The 20,536-nt window shown below is 34.6% G+C and overlaps 2 protein-coding genes across 3 annotated transcripts; both read left to right on the plus strand.

The window, feature by feature from the left end:
* The first annotated feature begins 17 nt into the window (after window positions 1-17).
* Window positions 18-9,076, plus strand: LOC114477418 (gastrula zinc finger protein XlCGF57.1-like). Of its 2 annotated transcripts, XM_028469679.1 has the most exons (3): window positions 18-205; window positions 5,059-5,622; window positions 8,765-9,076. In XM_028469679.1, the coding sequence occupies exons 2-3, from the start codon at window positions 5,133-5,135 to the stop codon at window positions 8,824-8,826; spliced, it is 552 nt and encodes a 183-aa protein (XP_028325480.1). In that variant the 5' UTR covers window positions 18-205; window positions 5,059-5,132; the 3' UTR covers window positions 8,827-9,076. The 2 variants fall into 2 exon arrangements, with proteins under 2 accessions (XP_028325480.1, XP_028325479.1); XM_028469678.1 differs by lacking the exon at window positions 8,765-9,076 and having other exon boundaries at window positions 5,059-6,762.
* Window positions 200-2,379, plus strand: LOC114477422 (uncharacterized). The gene is made up of 2 exons (XM_028469684.1): window positions 200-1,056; window positions 1,935-2,379. Exons 1-2 carry the CDS (start codon window positions 724-726, stop codon window positions 2,319-2,321), a joined length of 720 nt encoding a protein of 239 aa, XP_028325485.1. The 5' UTR covers window positions 200-723; the 3' UTR covers window positions 2,322-2,379.
* Window positions 9,077-20,536: the final 11,460 nt, after the last annotated feature.

A 20,536-nucleotide genomic window follows, 5' to 3' on the forward strand; every position in this document is an offset into this window, starting at 1 on the left:
ACCAGTGGGGGCGGTAATGATCCTACATGTCATTAAAACTCAAGCAGAAGAAGAAGAAGAAGAAGAAGAAGATGATAAGGATAAAATAATAATAATACTGTTCAGTCCATGCATTCTTTGTGAATCTACGATGTTTGCTGAGGTTTATCCGGGTTGAGGATGATATTAACCGTCACCGCTGGAGCTCACCGTACACCGGGGATAGGTAGGAGGAGACACCGGGACAATAGAAGCTCACACCGGGCTGTTAATGTGGGTCTTTGTTGTTAAACCTTTAATCACAGCTTTGTGTTTTTATCCAAACATAATAAGCGACGTGTCCTTCTGTGCTGAAGTTACGTAGTGTGTGTGTGTTTGTGTTTTACTGGAGGAACTTCAGTGAAACTGTCGTGCTACGACTATGTAGAGAAACAGGAAGTCTCGCGTACGCGTCATACGCGCGTGAATTTGCGAGAACGCCACCGAGCCGCCGCCATGTTAAAGCTTTGTTTATGCTTCTCCGTTGACTCGACGCCGTAGCTTCACGTAGCTCCGTTTCCCTCGACGGATCTTCTGCTCCGTAGCTTTTAAAACGACCCTCACCGCAAGCTCTGTGATTGGTCCGCTCACTAACTCATTACCGTTAATCGCTTTTTGTGTTTTTACTGTGTATGCGCCGCTTTTTTTTTATTTTAAAAGAAGAAAACCCATCTGTGGAGGTGGCGGTGAGAGTCTTTTCTACCAATGGAAGACCTCGACGACAGACATAATAATGACAGAATCATCGAAGAGGTGAAGAAGTACGAAAACCTCTACAACTCCAACTCAGAACACTACAAGGACTCGATCACGGTGAATAACTCGTGGCAGAAAATATCGTTGGCCACAGGAATGGAGGTGACCGAATGTATGAAGAGGTGGAAGAACCTGCGAGACAAATATGTTCGGCTGTGTAAAAAACGCACGTCGATAGGCGGCGATGTAGTTAACCAAAAACTGCCGCCGTATTACCGTGCGCTGACGTGGTTGGATCAACACGTGAAACACAGAGGAATCAAGTCCAGAAACAGACAAACGGTATGATTTTTGTTATTATTGTTGTTTGCGTAGAGCTTGGCAATATACTGAGATTCAAGATCTATTGAGTTTTCGATTTTGTTTTGGGCTGTGCGATATGGACCAAAATTCATATTTAAATATTTTTCCCTCAAAATGGCGAGTTTAATTCAAATAATGTTTTACCAGAAAGACAATTCTAATTTTAATTTGTTGATGCAAAATGCCACACTGGCTAATGTAAAATCACAGTTCTTGTGATTGGTTAAAAAAAATGAATAAATAGTTCTGCGTATATCACAGGCAACTAGTGCCCCCCCCCCCCCCCCCCCACACACACACACACAAAAGTAAATTCAGAAAATGGCAGCAAACAATACACAAAATTACTACAAATACACAAAAGAACAACACAAATACTTAAGAGAAAAAAATGCATGAATCTTGATCATTTTATTTTAAATAAAGTCGGACCAGAAATACAACTCAGGGATAAATTTGCTGATGCAAAAAACATATTTATTAACAAACAGCTGCACAATATGTGTCACTTCAGTTTTTTTCTCCTCTATAGGGACAGCATGTGTGAGTGAGTTCTGTCATGTGACTTGTTTAGACTGAGCTTTTCAAAATGAGTAATTTAATACAAAATAAGAAAAACATATATAGATATACTGTAGGTGATATTGTAATTTTCTTTATCAGAAATATAGAGAACTCGATATATTGCCCAGTTCTAACTGTAGTGTGTGTGTGTGTGTGTGTGTGTGTGTGTGTGTGTGTGTGTGTGTGTGTGTGTGTGTGTGTGTGTGTGTGTGTGTGTGTGTGTGTGTGTGTGTGTGTGTGTGTGTGTGTGTGTGTGTATCCCGCTGCTCACTGTGTGTTTCATTTAAAAACAGACGTCCTCCAGTTCAGCAGAGAGCTACACAGCCTCTGGACCCCCCACCACCAAAATCAAACTCGCCACACTTGCCCCCCGCCCTCCACCACCCGACTGCAGCTCCCCGGAGCCCGGCCCGCCTGAGTCCCCCACCTCCGGCCCGGCTGAGGCCCCCGCCCCCAAACGGAGGCGGGAGCCGGATGACTGGTGCGTGACGCAGATGACCAACCTGGAGGAGCGGAGGGTGGACGTTCTGCAGAAGCTGCAGCTGAAGCTGCTCCAGGGAACCGACGAGTGCTCCAGGTTTGGTCAGACCATGGCTGACATGTTGAGGAGGGTTCCCGAGGAGCGCAGACCTGACGTCATGTTCCAGGTGTACAGCCTGATCCATGAAAACAGACAGTAGAAGAATACATGTTTATACTTTATATTTGCAGTGGAGAATAAAACACGTTGGTTTTGAAGCGATTGTTTTCATGTTTATTTGCAACACGACACGGAACTTATTAAGTTATTACAGGCAAAAAATTATCTTTTTCTAACACGATTGTAATAAGGCCAAAATGATAATCACGATTATAATCACAATTATTTATCATGTCAGGGAAAAAAATGGTTTTTATTACATTACTTTTAAACAAACTGTGTACAGTTAACAGCGAAAAATTAAGCTTTAAATGAGAATTATACAAAAAAAATTACGGTAAGCCAATTTAAAATGCACCAAAGGCTAACAAAATAAATACATTATTACAGAGCCAGTATATGGTAAAATGGTTCCTTTCAGAATAAAGGTTGCAGACTGCTGAGTTTGATGGATTTCAGAGTGCGTCCTAACCCACACCAGGGTTGGACTCAATTGCATTTTATAAATACAATCAATTTTCAACTTTCAATTATCTATGTCCAATTATAATTACGGTGCCTGGAATTTTTGCCAATTCTAATTAAATTATGATTTGTTATTCCCTGAAAGTCAATTACAATTATGTTCTCAATTACTAAAGTTAATTTACAATTAATCACAAATACTGAGTCTGAAATAAATAACTTAATACTTAGCTTTTTGTTAGCATCTCTAATGCTAACAGGTCAGTTCTGAACAACATATTAAATCAGCTGTAAACTACACTAAAAACATTATCATCTAATTATATTCTTATATCTTGGTTACCTTGTTTGGCTTCCTAATCAATGAAAAATAGGTTTTAATATTTTGTGTATGTGTTTATTCTCATCTTAGCATCTTTACATTTTAGTGCATTGATTATAATATTTTATGTAAAAGCACAACTAGGGACATGAGTTAGAATTTAGCAACAACTATTTAGTGAGGATGCAGTCGACATTTTTCAACCTATTTCAACCTTATTGCTAATTTTCAGCTAATGCTAGGTTAATGTTAATGCCAATGCTTGGCTAACGTTAGGTTAATGCTAACGTTAGGCTAATGCTAATGCTAGGTAGGTGCTAATGCTTGGCTAATAATATTAGGCTAATGCTAACACTAGGTTAATGTTAACACTAGGCTATTGTAAACAGTAGGTTAATGCTAACACTTGGTTAATGTTAATTCTAGGTTAATGTTAGGTTAATGCTAAGGTTAGACTGATGCTAATGCTAGGTTAATGATAGCTAATGTTAATTAATGCTTATACTAATGCTAATATAAATTATGTTAATGCTAACTAATTAGCATTCGTGTTAATGCTATTGATAGGCAATGTTAATGATAAATAATGCTAATACTAGTTAATACTAATGCTAATACAAATGTATGGTAATGTTTGCCAATGCTAATGCTAGGTTCGTGTTAATGATATTGCTAGGTTAATGCTAAGGTTAACCTGATGCTAATGCTAGGTTTATATTAATGCTAGGTTAATACTTATGCTAGGTTAATACTAATGTATGTTAATGCAATCTAATGCTAATTCTAGGTTAGTGCTAATGTTAGGTTAATGCTATTGTTAGGCTAATGCTAAGGTTAGGCTGATGTTTATGCTAGGTTATGCTAATCAATGCTAATGCTAGCTAATGTTGATGTTAGCTATTGCTAGTACTAGCTAATATTAATGCTAATACAAATTTATGTTAATGCTAGCTAATGCTAGGTTTGTGCTATTGCTAGGCTAATTCTAAAGTTAGGTTAATGCTAATGCTAGCTTAGTGCTAATGTTAGGTTAATGCTAATGTTGCTGTTAATGCTAGCTCATTTTAATGCTAATAAAAATGTATGCTAGTGCTACTTAATGCTAATACTAAGCTAATGCTGTGTGAAGCAGGCCAGCACCTGCATCTTCACTTGCATTTTCTTCAGGAAATGCAAATATTGTAGTTACATTTATCTTCACAGTAGTGTTACAATGTTAAAGTGTATCGTCCCTATTTATATACAATTCTATTATATTCTAACTCTAATTACTCATTAACCTTTCTACCACCTCTATAGCTGAAGGTTCACTCAGATAGTGGAAAAAGTTTATAAGAAACACATTTTAATAATTGTTAACTACTTACAGTATGTGTAAGCTATAGAACTGCAACGTGGTTCCCCAGTTTTGTGTTTAATCAAAATGTTATATATATATATATATAATTTTATGTCAATTCCAGGCCAATTACACCTGAGAATTCCAGGTGCCACAGTGGGGTGGCAGTCACCCCAGTGGTATCTGTCATTGTGCCCTTGGGCAAGGCACTTCACCTACATTGCCTTGTATGAATGTAGTGTGTGAGTGAGTGTTGGTGGTGGTCGGAGGGGCCGATGGCGCACTATGGCAGCCTCGCTTCCATCAGTCTGCCCCAGGGCAGCTGTGGCTACAATAGTAGTTTACCACCACTAAGTGTGGAGTGAAAGAATAATGCCTTAATTCTGTAAAGCGGCTTTGAGTGTCTATGATAAAGTGATATATAAAACTGATGCATTATTATTATTATTACAGTCAATTATCTGAACTCATTTACAATTCAATTACGAGTACAACTGCAACAGATGATTTCAATTACAATTGTGATTATAATTACACTACAATTGTAATTATTTATCACCACTGGGAACCACTGCAATAATAGACAAAATGTCCCTGAACTTATTGATCGTAACATTATGTTTAGTAAACTTAAATTATTTTGTTTTTCAGGCATTTAACAAAGCGATGCACGTAGAAAGAAATCCTGCTCATATCTGCAACATCAGGACTCAGAGTCTCACCTGATGATGATGAAGAACGAAGAAGAACGAGAATCTCCACAGATCAAAGAGGAAGACGAGGGTTTGAACCTTCAAATAAAGGAGGAAGACGATCTTTTAGTGACTGAAGAGTATCAGGTGATTATAGTTAAAGAAGAGCATGAGAAACCAGAGCCTGTGCATGTGGCACTGAAGCAAGAGAGCGAGCTAACGCCTGTTAACGAGGAACGAGAAAAGAAAACTGACTCAGCATCCACGCAGAAGAAGAAAAACAAAATGCGTCGGAAAAATAAAAACAACAAATCTACATCAGAAAGGGAGCAAGAAAGTGTCTCAAATGTCGGGTTCTCAACGTGTGACGTCTGCGGAGAAGATTTTCCTCAACTTTACCAAACACAGAAACCATATTTCTGTCCAACCTGTGAGAAGATTTCGAGCGAGAAGGAACATGACAAAGGTCTTACTGGTGACGATGACGACGCTGAAGAGAACCCACGTGTTTGTGAAATATGTGGTAAGAGCTTCGCCACTAAAAACAGCGTCCGAACCCACATGAGAATTCACACTGGAGAAAGACCGTACATCTGCAACACGTGTGGGAAAGGTTTTATTCAACCACAGCATCTGAAACGTCACGAGCTGATCCACGCCGGCGTCGGAGCGTTTTCCTGCCAAATGTGCGGCAAAGCATTTGCTCTTCACACGTATCTGCTGTGCCACATGAAAACTCACACAGGCGAAACACCATACTGCTGTGACATATGCGGGAAGCACTTTTCTCTCTTGAAGAACTTCAAACGCCACTCGAGAATTCATACCGAGGAGAGACAATATGTCTGCGACACGTGTGGCAAGACATTCATCCAGCACCGACACCTGAAACAGCATCAACTGACGCACACGGGCGTGAGACCGTTCTCCTGCGAAACATGCGGGAAAACTTTCACCATTCAGCGGTATTTGTTGTGTCACATCAAAACCCACAGTGTTGAAAATCCTTATTCTTGTAAAATATGTGGAAACAACTTCAATCTTTTAAGTAACTTTAAACGCCACCTGAAAATTCATTCTGGGGAACGACCGTACACGTGCACCACATGTGGGAAGAGCTTTATTCAGCACCGACACCTCAAACAACACAAAGTAACGCACACGGGAACTGGAACTTTTACGTGTGAAAAATGTGGCAAAGCTTTTGCCGTTCGTGGACATCTGTTGCGTCACATGAAAATCCACTCTGGTGAAAAGCCGCACTCCTGTAAATTATGCGGGAGAACATTTAGTCTTTCCAAGACCCTGAACCGCCACTTGAAAACCCATATGGAGGAGAAACCCCACGTCTGTAACACGTGTGGGATGAGCTTTATTATGCCTTATGAATTGAAACGACATGAAATAATCCACACAGGTGTTAGACATTCCTGTGACACGTGTGGTAAAACATACGCTCATCACAGGAATCTGGTGCAACACCAAAAAAGTCACTCCGATTAGAAACAAAAAAGCAAAAAGGACAAAAATGACTCCAAAAACATAACACAAAATGAGGCAGATTACATATTACACAAAGCAACATAAATATGTAAAATGACTCAAATAACACACAAAACAACGACACAGAAAAAGACTCCAAACGTGCAGGAAACAACAAAAATGACTAAACAATTTCAAAAACAGCAAAATGAGAGAAAAATTGACAAAATGATTCCAATAAGACAAAAATCAACAAAATCACAAAAAATTACTGAGAATCAGGAGGAAGCAACAAAAATGACAAAATAACACAAAATGAGAAAAAGATAAATGAAAAGGCAACAAAAAATAGGCAAAATGACTCCAATAACACACAAAACAACAACACAAAAAGTGGCTCCAAATATGCAGGAAACAATAAAATCTACAAAATAAAATGATTTCAAAAACAACAAAAATACACAAAACAACAAAGATAAGCAAAATTATTTCAATAACACAAAACAACAGAAGCACACAAAAAATATCAAAAATGACAAAAATAATAATAAAAAACCGCAGAATGAGTAAAAGATCAATTAAACGAGAACAAAAATACACAAGACAACAACAAAAATACACAAGACGACTTCAATGACACACAAAACTATAACAAAGACACAAAAATGACTCCAGCACTTAATTTTGTTTTCTTTTTGAATAATATGTTGAGGTTTTATTTATTCAGATGATAAATTATTTTTTGATGTCAGGAGATCAAAGTAAATTTCCTGAAAAAAGTTTTCTGATTAAATGAAACCTGAACATATTTTAGAAGTATGTGTTCTTTATATTAGTTTGTGCTATGAGTACACATCAACCTTCTAAATAAATCCTCCATATATGCAGACACGTTTAATGGTATTTCATTTTTTTTTAGTAACTAATAGTCATATATATTTCTCCCCCAAATATACTGTGATGCTACTTTTATGTTTGTTTTATCTGACTATACTCTTTTGTAAAAGCTGTTATTCCCAATTTAATTATAATTGGATCACAACTGATCTCGTACCTTAATCCTCCAAAATGTGATTATGGATGAAAATGTAATATCTAATCATTTTATTTCAAAGCTGCAAAGGGCTTAGTTTTTTTGACAATTGTTTTTTGAACATTTCACTGGGGAAAACTGACATTGTTTCATTTTGGTAAATAAAGAAAAGGTAAAAACATGTAAACTTGTGATTATTGTGTATTACTTGCAATTTAACTTATCGCATTTTATTTCTGACTAAAACTAGGATTTACATCTTTAAGATGACTATATTATGGCCCAAATAATAGTAAACGCTCAGAAAATTATATTTTCAAAGTAAAATGTATTTGCATTATTATTATTTTTTGATTGAAATGAACTTTCTGATTGTTGAAGTTTTTTTTTTGGGGGGGGGGGGGGGGCACATTATGGGTAGCACATTTGTGTTTTTCATATTCAATCAAAAAAGATATTTCAATAAAAACTAAATATTTTCAATCAAAGAAAAAAGTGTTAAAATGCAATAAGTTGGGTCTCACTTTTTCTTTTTTCTTTCATTGAAAATATAGATTTTTGATTGAAGTAAACTTTGGATTGAAAATGCGTTTTAAAAATGATTTAATAACAAATTTACCTCCATAGTAACAACTTTTTTAGTTTAGATATCTACAATTAATTGTATAACTAGTCAGAATTGTACAGAAGATTATTGCATTCACTGAAGTTTAGATTTTTCTGAATTGATGAAATTTTTTTTTCTGAATAACTTCTTTTTTTGGTTTGTTTTTTGGGGATATTTTATTCTGTTTTTCTGACACATTTATTTTTAATTTTTCAGAGTAATTGTTTTCTGTTTTTCAAACTAATTTTGTTGTTTCAAATATCTTCTAAGCTCAGACAAGAAATAGTCTGAAAACAGAAAAAAATATCATGAAAAACAAACAAATTTGCATGGAAAACAAAAGAAATTACTCCAAAAAATAGAAGAAAGAAAAAATTAGTCTAGGATTCTGTAGGCATGTCCAGGACAGACGGGGTCACCATCCTGACCCCCCCCCCCCATCAGATCTTCAGTTTGCTGGGCCGTGTCCCAGCACCTAAAGAACATCCAGAACAGGCTCTATCCCTGACTTCATCATCTCCACTGTGTTTGTTTCCCCCGCAGGTGATCCAGATCATGGTCGGGGTTCTCAACATTGGGCTGGGGGCCATCCTCATGGGTTCTGACGTTGTTTATTGGTGGTAAATGGATGTGACCGGGTTTCCTCATTGGATGGGAGCGTTTGTAAGCAAGAGATTTACACTTTAAATGAGCGTGTTAGTGTGGACCAGAATCCTCTCAAACACTGGATCTAGTCTGGTTCCTACTTCCTGTAACCTGTCAAGCAAACCACAGGCCCCAAAACACCACTACAAAAATATACAAAATACCTGCAGAATTACACAAAATGTCTCCAAAAATACACAAAATTACTCCCAAAGCACCAAAGTACAACAGGAATACACAAATTAATTCCAAAATCACTCAAAACAACAAAAATACACAAAATAATTCCAAAATCATACAGAATGACAAAAAAAGTCAAGTTCATCTTAATTTTGTACTGTTCTTGACTTGAAAAGGACTTCTAGAACTTCAATTACTTCTTATGTGTTTATATATATATATATATATTACTTTAATTGCCTGTTAAACAATAAACAATTTATCAAACAATAAATGCTTTCAACCTAAGTGTCCGTACTAAACAATGTTTAACTTCAAGTTTTCTGATTATTTTTGAGTGAATTATCCAAACAACAGAAGTTTAAAATAAAGTTGTGGTAATATTTAGAGGTTCTTACCATGAGATGTTAATTCATCCAAACATTAAAGAGTTTCTGTATTAAAGTTCAGTCATAATTGGCTCCAGTTCACCCACAGTAACTGATCAGTGTCATTAAGAATCAGGTGTGCACACTCACAAGTGGGAGGAACTTCCACCTGGCCCCTCCCCTTCTTAGCAGGAGGGAGGAGCCCACAGGAGGTTTGGCAGAACAACAAATATAGTTGAGAATAAATCCAAAATCACTTAAAACAAGAACAAAAACCAACTAAAACCTTTGTTCTTTCATGTATTAATGCACAGATTGGTCATTATTCTGAAGCAGGGGTCACCAACCTTTTATGTTTTATATTGTTTGTTTAATAAGTAAGTAATATTTATTTGTATAGCATCTTTCATAGACAAAAAGCCACAATGTGCTTCACAACACAGCTTAAAATCAAAAATACACTAAAATACACACTTTAGAATCAAAACAACACACATTATCAGGACAACATGAAAACATAACAGACCAAAAAAGCTCATTAAAAGTTTGAACTAATAAATTAGTCTTAAGTTGGCTTTGAAGGTGTCAACAGAGACAATCAAACGCAGAGAGAGCGGAAGGTTGTTCCAGAGCTCCAGGTTTCCCTGGAAGTGGTGATCTCTGCTCCAAGATTTAGATTTAACATTTAGATGTGATCATGTTTTTGTGGTGGCTGCTTGTAGCCAATCAAAAGCTGTTTTTCATCTTCTGCCATTGCTTCATCACATTTTTGACGAGTCGCTGAAAGAATTCTTTTTCTTTTCCATCAGCTCATTGAGAAGGTTTATCTTCTGTCTGTGTTCCTCCTGTGTTTCCATGAAGCCGTCCCAGTCTTTCTGCCACTGGATCTGCTGGTCCTTTAAGCTTTGGTGGACCTGGACCAGAGACTCTTTGAGGACATCAATGTCCTTCTGCTGCTGGTCCAGGACAGAATCAGTCTCATGTTGGTGACTCAGAAATTTGGTCTTTTACTGGCTCTGCTGGTCCTCCAGCTCTTGGATCAGAAACTCACATTGGGTCTGTGGATTCTCCTGGTCTTCTGGTACCTGGACCAGTGAAGAATTGAGCTGTGTGAGCTCCTGGGTGGAGGTTCCAGGTTCTCCGTGAAGCCCCACCTGGTCTTCAGGGTGTGGGGTGGAGGTTCCAGGTTCTCTGTGAAGCTTCACCTGGTCCACAGGGCTGGTACCATCCATTTAAATTAAATCCAACGTAAGGTTTGATGGTTTGAATAAAACCAAAGTTAGATTAGTAAAAGTTAAACACCGCACAGTGAGAGATCAGGATAATTTAAGTACATTTGTTTTGCTGCCATTTTACAATAAAAGCGTTTGGAATAGTTTGTTGTGCCTGGACTTTGGACTCATGAATCCAGACATGGGGAAAATGAAACGGAAACAACACAATATGACAGTAAAATATACAAAATTAGAACAAAAACACACAAAATTACTTCAATAATACACAAAATAATCAAATATTATACAAAGTAACAAGAAAATACACAAGATGACATAAGAATATATAAAATGAAAGCAAAAAAAAAACACAAAATTACAACAAAAATACACAATGTTAATAGCAAAACAGACGAAACCATGACAAAAGTTCACAAATTCACTCAAAAAATCAACAGAATGACAACAAAAACACATCAAATAACCTACAAAATTAAAAAAATACCCCAAAAACACAAACTCATTGTTGTTTCCTGTGTTAATGCTCTGATTGGTCATTATTCTAAATACTGACATGAATGTTGATCATGTGACCCCGCTGTAAGTCTCTACATTAACCCTGTGTAGACCTCTATCTCATGCTAAAGTAGTCATTTAAAAACCTACTTTGTTTGTTTGCTTTATTTTATTATTTTTTGAAAGAAACAAATCATTACATTATTGTTCTCATTATGTTTGATGTTGCAGCATGTCATTACATCTTTGACCACTAGATGGTGTACACGTGCTTCAACGCAGGCCAGTAGTTTTTCTATTTTATTTTGAATAAAGTTGTGCCATATTTATTTAATGACAATCATTAAAGGGATCCTCCACTGTTTTAACAAGTAAAACCTACTAAATGTTCTTATTAGTAGATCTATGTCTAACAAAACACATTATTATTCACCATATTTGTATTATTAACTTTTAAAAATAGGACTACTTTACAGTTTTAGAGCCTGTTTCTCCATTTTAAAATCACGTGATTGATGATGTCACACGGCCCCACTGCCTGTAAACATCCCATTGTTTTCTATTGGAGAGAAAAATTCATCCTGATTTTTACATCATTTAGTAGATTTTTCAGTCAAAATAACAACTTATGCTGCTTTTTGTTGCTTTAAATCAGTGGTTCTTAAACTTTTCAGCCCACGACCCTCCAAAATAAAGGTCCCAGAGAGCAGGGATCCCCACTGTAGCTGAAGGTGGTTGAACACAGACATATGCTTTTAGTTGCTCTAAATAATCAAGTTTTATCGTCTACTACCAAAGCTCACAGTTGGAACTGTCGCCTCCTGTGGTTTACATTGATATCTTTAACTTTTCCTTATTATTCATATCAACCAAAAGCAACACAAGTTTTCATTTTAACTGAAAAAGCTGCTAAATGTGTAAATCACTAATAAACCTTGATATTCAGAGAAACGAACCCATCAGACGCACCTGCTTCATTTTTCATAATAATGAAGGTTCTTATTTAAATTGGCAGCAGGTGCTTCATACGAGTTGATTCATGCTCAGGGTTTGTTACACAAAGCGTTTTAGAGCTGAGAGGCTTAAGGCAGAGCTACAACTATGTCTGTGTTTTCATCTACTTTAAATCCATCATGATGAGTCGTGAAAAAACCTGTACAGTCAGTATTTACAGAAACAACCGAGAGCTGCAGGCTAATAAACACACATATAGTAGGCTACAGCGCTCTATAGTTTAGTTCACAACTATCAACCTAGCATCAGGCAGGATTAGCACGATGCTAATGAGGGAAAACATTGCTATAGCAAGTTTATTTTCACTTTCTAAACTGAATTCTGACTCAACAGTTCCTGACGATTACAAATACAAGCTTGTCTTGGTGAAAAAATAATAAAAGCTTAACAACTGAGCCAATAAATGAAATGAAAGCTAGGTAAAGCTAAGCTACTTTTGATTAAGCAATAATAGATAGAAATAATCTAAGCTATTCTTGGCCTAGCAATAATAGATAAAGCTAGGCTATTGCTAATTAATGACAGGCAACACAAAGTTACTTTTGGCTATAGAATCATAAGGAAGGAAAAACTAAGCGACTGAGTTAGTAAATGATCGCTAGGTAAAGCTAAACTACTTTCGGCTAAGTAATAATAGGTAATGCTAAGCTTCTCTTTGCGAAAAAATAATAAAAGCTAAGCGACTGAGCTAATAAATTATAGGTAAAGTGAAGCTACTTTTGACTAAGCAATAATAGATAAAGCTAAGCTAAGCTACTTTTGGCAAAAGACAAAAGAATCATAAGGAAAGTAAAGCTAAGTGACTGAGTTAGTAAATGATAGCTAGGTAAAGCTAAGCTACTTTTGGCTAAGCAATAATAGATAAAGCTAAGCTAAGCTACTTTTGGCTATAGAATCATAAGGAAAGAAAAACTAAGCGACCGAGTTAGAAAATGATAGCTAGGTACAGCTAAGCTACTTTCGGCTAATCAATAATAGGTAATGCTAAGCTAAGTTACTCTTGGCCTAACAATAATAGTTAAAGCTAAGCTATTGCTAATCAATGATATGTAACGCTAAGCTAAGCTTATTCTCAACACTTTCTTTGCTTGAGGTTTCTTTTCTTTTTCTTGTTTTTGGGGTTTGGTGAGAAATCAGTCAAGGCTAAAGTGCATAGTTTAGATGTTTTTGTCCTGGTGTTATTGTTTTAACAGACAGTAGATAGTGTAGATAGTGGAGTCATTACTCATAGAAAACAGAAGTATGACGAGGTCTGAAAGCAGCCTTGAGCTAAATGTTGATGAACAATCCCAGCCCTTACAGTGATATCATGTGTTTAAATCCCTGCGTAAAGAACGTTCTTCAACCACAACAGTGCCACACACTCCTGCTGGGTCTTGTCCAGACGTTGGTATGTGAGCAGCGATGATGACAAAGTGTCAAACATAAGGAAACGACCGAGAGGTGAGGAGATAAAAAATAAAAAAACAACCAAAAAAAAAATGAACAACATTCCAGAACAGATTGAGATTCAGTGTAAACGTAAGAACAGGATGAGATTAGCACGGAAACGCCAAAGTTATTCAAGTTATTTGGAGACGGCGGAAAGTAAATATGAAACATTCAGTCATGTCTAGTATTTATCTTAGAAAATGTACTGTTATTGTTTCTAAAATCACTGTATCCATGAACGTTCATTATTATTAGGGCCTTATATAGTCATCTAATAGATCCTTGTTTTAATTAGAAATAAAATGGTTCAAAGTGACCAAAAATGGTGGAAAAGGTGGGGAAATGGTATTTTAAAAACCACAGTTAATTGAATAAAAGTAAAAAAAATAAAAAATAGAGTGGACAAAAAAAAGAGAGAAAAAGGTTCAAAGTGTTAATATTAGAACAATTATTTTATAATGGGCATGGCAAATCATGAATGTGGATAAATTGGTAAAAAATTATTAGTCTGAAATCTGGTGAAAAGAGGTTAAAAGTGACAATAATGGGTCAATATATGTGACATTAGGTGTAAAAGTGGTAGAAATGGTTTATAAGTGCTGAACATGTCTGGAAAGTGATGTAGAAGTGTCAGAAATAGAAATGGGAATAATATAGCAAAAATATGGCAAGAAAAAGTGATGAAAATTTTCTGCTCATCTTTATTTGTCCCACAAAGGACAAGTTTCTAGTGTTTCAGCAGCAGATAAATAAATAGATAAAAATATAGATAAACAGATAAATAAAGAGCGTGATAAAAACATTAAGATATATACACACACACACACACACACACACGGGCCTGATCAGTTGTTTAAAGCCTGAGTTTCGTAGTTTTCCTGTGAGGCGGACCAATGTGGAGGTTTACCTCGTGATGTTTTCCTGCGTTCCTGAGGTCACCTGATAGGTCGCTCACTCAATGCACGACTCTGTCACCAAATCATATTCACGAAAAAGTCATTTTGGCCTGATTAAAAACATCCCTTTACCTATTTCTATGGTTTAAGATCAGCTGCATCTACGCTGCACGAGACCCAGACTGTGTCACATTTTCAGTCAGAATCAGAGGAAAAGCAACTTAACGTGTTCTACAGGATTAAACAGTGTTTAACATTAAACAGGATTTACAGTAAATGGGTTAGGGTTAGGGTTAAATGAAAATAGCTCAAAAATGGACAATGAAAAAGCACAAAATGACTCCAAAAACACATAGAAATGTTTATGCTCATATTGGTAATTATTCTAAATGCTGAGCTCAGATCAAACAGCCCAAAAAATCCACAAAATGACAACAAAAATACATGAAAAAGCAGAAAAATATACAAAAATCACAATGAAAAACACAAAAAGAGTGAAAAGAATATTAAATATTACCAGAAACACACAAAATGTCAGAAAAATACACAAAATGAAAACAAACACACAGGAAAAAAAAGCTGAAAAATATACAAAACGATCAAAGAAAAACATCAAAAACACAAAAAATGGTTGAAAAAACACATTAAATGAAGAGACAAAATGTTAAATGACACCAAAAACACAGAAATTATAATAAAAATATCCAGATTGGTTAGATCCTAACTTTAGATTTTTGATCACGTTTGTGGCCTTCGCTGTGGTAAAAGTTTCCCGTCCCTGATATGAAGGCGTGTCTTCCTCTGGCCCCGCCCTCTGACCTTGACTGAGGTCATAACCATCCAACAAAGACCAAACAATAAATAAATAAAGTTCAGTTCATGAGTCTGAACCTTTAGATTCAAAGGGTTTGTTAAAAACTGTCAGACGTTGTTTTTCTATCTTTAAACCCTCGACTGTAGGACAACCATGTGTTTATGATCCAAAGATAGAAAAGCAGTGACCACGTAATGACACAGGGCTGTGGGCGTCTCTGCATCATTTTCCTTTTCTGTTTTCAGCTCCTTGACAAAAGAAAATCCTTCATTTTATATAATTTATTTCTCTTTATTGGACAGTTTTTACTTTATTTTATCTCACAGTGCGTGGGATGTCCTCAAAATGAGTTGAAATGACATGAAATGACCCAATATTAATTATGAACACATTTCTCATGTTCTACATTTTCTACAATTTATATTATTTTATGTGACAAACAATAAATGATTATCAGACACAGAGCAAAGCTATAATGGCCTCATGTAAAGGATTTTCAATATTATCGAGTGGTGAAATTATGGAATCATATCTGTACCATAATTACATTTAAAGTTTTATTAACAGAAATGTTTTATCATTTCCAGAATACATTTTAAATTGAATTATGCTACAGATATGCTTCCATATAAAACGAGCAGTGTTGATGAAGAAAATAAAAAAATGCAATTTTGATTATTTATTAACAATTTTATTTATGAGTCAAATAATGATGAACTATTTGTTGGGCCATTTTTTGAAAATCAAAACTTAAATGTAATTTTCTTTATCATTTTTAATTAAGTTACAAAATGAGCAACTTTGAAGAAGAAAATGAAAATGCAGTTTGGATTATTTATTATTCATTTTATAAGAGTAAAAAAATGCAGCTGTATTTAGAAAGTGAAAAAAAAACCCAAACATTTATGTCCATATTAAATAACTCATAGTTTGGATCCACAATAAAAATAAAGAAGTCACACAAAGAAAAATAATTTGACTGTATATCCCAATAGTCACATTTATACTATAAATTAAACAGAGATCAGATTATTTCTTATATTCCCACATGTAGTTATTGACCAATGAAAATAGTAAAAAAAAAAGAACCAATGTATATCTGTGACTAATCATTAGTGATGTAAACAGTCTATGTCTATCACAGCTAATCCGAGGGTCATATTATCAACATTTATGTCAGAATTTAGAATAATGAGGAATCTGAGCATTAATATAAGGAAGAACAATACGTTTATGTTGTCATTTCATGTGTTTTTGGTGTCATTTATTGTTTTCTTTCATTATTTGTAGTTGTTTTGTGTCATTTTTTTTTTAACATTTTGCACTTTTAGTTGTTGTTTTGTGTTTTTTTCTGTTGTTTTGTGTGTTTTTGAAGTCATTTAGTGTATTTTCCTCTTATTAGTTTTTGTTGTTTTGTGTCATTTTGCTGACATTTTTGTGTATCCGTTTTCTGTGTTTTTTTCTGTAGTTTTGTAATTTTATAATTTTTCTCTCATTTGGTGTTAGTTTTTTTTGCCGTTGTGTGTTTTTGGAGTTATTTTATGAATTGATGTTGTTCAGTTTGTATTTATGTAAATTTACATGTGTTTTTAACTCATTTTGTGCATTTACTTCAAGGGCCGCTCAAAATTAGAGCGAGGGCCACATGTGGCCCCCGGGCCATCAGTTGCCTATGTCTGGTCTATGTACATAGATTAAAGCTGATTAAATGTATAACAACAAAGGATGTATAGCAGATATTTTTCTATATTCTGAGAGAGTAGGTGGAGCTTATTACTATACCATATTTATCTTTATACTGTATGTGATGGAGTTACAGATATATTGGAAGATGAACATGGAAGAAAACATTTTATGGAGGTTTTTTTTTGTGTGTATTTCTGTTGTTTTGCTAGTTTGTTCGCACTGTGGGTTTATGGAGTCATTTTTGTGTTTTTCTTTCCTTTGTGTACTTTTGTTGTCATTTCTGTAATTTTGTATGTTTTTTGGAGTAATTTTGTGTATTACTGTAGTCGTTTTGTTCATTTTTGTAGTAGTTTTGATGGTTTTTGGAGTATTTTCTGTGTTTTTATCTTGTCTTTTACAGTATTTTCCTGCAATGCTGTTATTCTTTGTGTTTTTTTATGTGTTCTTGCTCTTGTTTTGTGTATTTTTCCGTTATTTCGTACATTTGCTTTGGGGGCCGTATAAAACTAGACCGAGGGCCGCATGTGGCCCCCGGGCCACCAGTTGCTTATGGCTGATTTACAGTGTGACTATTGAATAATCCTGGAATTATTGGTGAAATATTTTGAATTGTTTGAGACTGAAGTGCGTGAGATTTTCTGGAAATGTGTTAAAAGGACATGGAATGGAATGAGTTCATAAATGAAACTTTTTTTTTACCTCTATAGACATAAAGCAGAACTTTAAAATCATCATTTTAAACTGAGTTTATTAAACTTTTGTTGGGGGTTAAATTATCAAAACAACGAGGGAATAAGAAACAAACAGAATCATTCTCAGATTACACAACGAGTAAAACTAAAGTGAATAATCCACAGACTGTAACGATGTCAGGAAAATGTCCCAAACCCTATAATGTAAAAACAAAAATAATCCATAAAAAAGAAAAGGAATGTCACCAAACAAGTCAAACACACAAAGAAGATTTGAATAAAACATTTACACATTTAAAAAGAGAAGTAGAAAGAAGTTAATATGAGTTATAGATGATGTCATGAGTAATATTTGTACTTGTTGCTCATATCTTCCATGTTATGTAAAGAATCTGGACGTTTACAGCCAAACGTGAAGGTTTAGTGTGCAGAATGTAGCTTTTTTATTTCTTTGTAAAACATCAGTGTGAATCACTTCCTGTGAGTAAAAAGTGAACAGATCAATAATAAACTACAAACGTAGTCAGTGATAGAGCAGAGATTAGCATTAAAAGGTGAATTCAGATATGATGCATTAGGTGTCATTGAAATATCAAATACATCAATTATTTAAATGTTTTGGAGGAATTAACTTACAATTCTAATAATACAATTTATAAATTGCATTTTATGCAATTATTGCTCTTTAAATAATATAAGACCATAAATTTATTTATTTATTTAAAAAAATCATTTTTATTATAAATGTGTGTATATATATATATATATTTTTTTTTAAGATTCCACACTTTTAAAAAGCTGTCAGACTAAAAATGTTTATTCAAATATATCATTAAGTGCCCTCGAGGCTGGAAGACTTAATAAAAGTTGATATTTGTCAGCTGTTATGTATTATTAACACTTTTCTGTTCAAATCCAATATTAAAATAATCTATTTTAATTAAGAATACAATTATCATAATTATGATTACTCTATGTCCCTCTGTATATCACAAATAAAAAGCGTTCAAACCCTCTAATTATTATTATTATTATTATTGCTGTCTTTACATAATCTGGAATTAGTTTAAAGTATATTTCTGTAACGTGTTTATGCTTATGTTTATTAATCATAAAACTGCAGTAAAAACAAACAGTATGAATGACCAGGGTTGGAGTCAATTATAATTGTAATCGTGTAATTGATCATTAATTACAATTATGGTGAGCTTCTAATTGTAATTTAAAAAATCTGTTGCTGTCGTAATCATAATTAAATTGTAATTGCGGTTATGTAATTGATTTAGTAATTGTAAGCGCCATGAAAATTCTATGAAAAATGTCAATTATAATTTAACGTAAAACTGGTGAACCATGTTACAGTTCTACACATATGTAGTTATTAATAATTATTAAAATGTTTATATCAAGATTTACCACATTTTAGCATTAAAAATATATAAATCTATAAATATACTGACATTAAAAAAAGGCTCAGACGCCCACACCATAAATATTAAAACCTATATATTCATTGATTATGAAGCCTAGCAAGGTCATCAATTGAAGATAGATATTAGTTATTAGTGTATTTTACGGCTGATTTAGGACCTGCTAGCATTAGCGATGCTAACAGAAATCTAACGCAACTTTTATTAGGTTTTTTATTTCAGGCTCAGTAATTGTGATTAATTGTTATTGAACTTTAGTAATTGAGAACGTAATTGTAATTGACTTTTTGAGGACAAAAAATTATTGGAATTTAAGTGTAATTGGAAAGAATGCTGGTCATTGTAATCATAACTGAACGTGGGTAATTGAAGTAATAAATAATAATAAAATATTACATTTACAAGATGAAAAATTTGCAAATCTGAACTTTCAATCAAAGCAAGAGGTAAAAATAACTAAAGGAAAACCATGGATTTGGTGTTTAAGTAAAAGTAAGAACATAAACTGTTAGGAAGCAAAAGCTCCCTCACAACTAAAATGTTGAATATTTGTTAAATGTAGATTTCAAACATGTATTTAATTTGTTTTGCAAGTGAGAAATTGTGTTTAATATATTTTGTAAAATTCTTGTTTTATCACAATTATGAAGGGTTCAGTTGGTTAAAGAAATGAGAGGCACTGATTGAGGAGGCGGAGCCTCGGGCCTATAAAAGCAGGAAGTGAAGGTGAGGAGGGGAGAACAAGCCAAGATGGCTCCTGCAGCACACATGGAGGGAAATGTCTGAATTGAACCCCTTGATGGAGTATTTGTTTTTGATGATTCTCTCCTTGTTTTTCCTGTTGTTTAAAGAACATATGCTGACTGGACTGAAGGCAGAAAATAAATGGACTTATTTTTTTTAAACCTGAATTGCTCCCAGTGACTTTGTCCTAAGCTGCCATGACACAACCTTTTGCCTTGTAACATAAACATTTATTATTTCTAGTTTGAAAAAAAGGCTCAATTGGAATTAATGTTGACCCCAAATTAAATATGTGTCACGTTTGTGTAAAGAATTCTGATATTTATCTATAAAACAAATAACTTGTGAGTGCATCAAATATTTTGGACTTATTTGTTGTTGCAAAATGTTTTTTTTTAATTCTATTTTGAACGCAGGTTAGACCGGACATGAGAGGGGGAGTTTTTAGTTGCAGGAGGAGGGTCTAAGGACAGGGGATGACATTTATTTATTATCCAATTGTCCAGCAAACGTTGGTGCAAACTTTATTAATTTATTATGTTTATGTCTCATAGAATTAAACCAGATAAATCACACACACTATTTTATTTTACACCCACAAATAAAGCCTTTATAACACTACAGAGTGTGTACACCTCTATGTACATCCAACCTTCAAACACATACTCATTTGGCCATAATTGAC

The sequence above is a fragment of the Gouania willdenowi genome, chromosome 16 (assembly GCF_900634775.1).
Source record: "Gouania willdenowi chromosome 16, fGouWil2.1, whole genome shotgun sequence".
In the NCBI taxonomy this organism is placed as follows: domain Eukaryota; kingdom Metazoa; phylum Chordata; class Actinopteri; order Blenniiformes; family Gobiesocidae; genus Gouania; species Gouania willdenowi.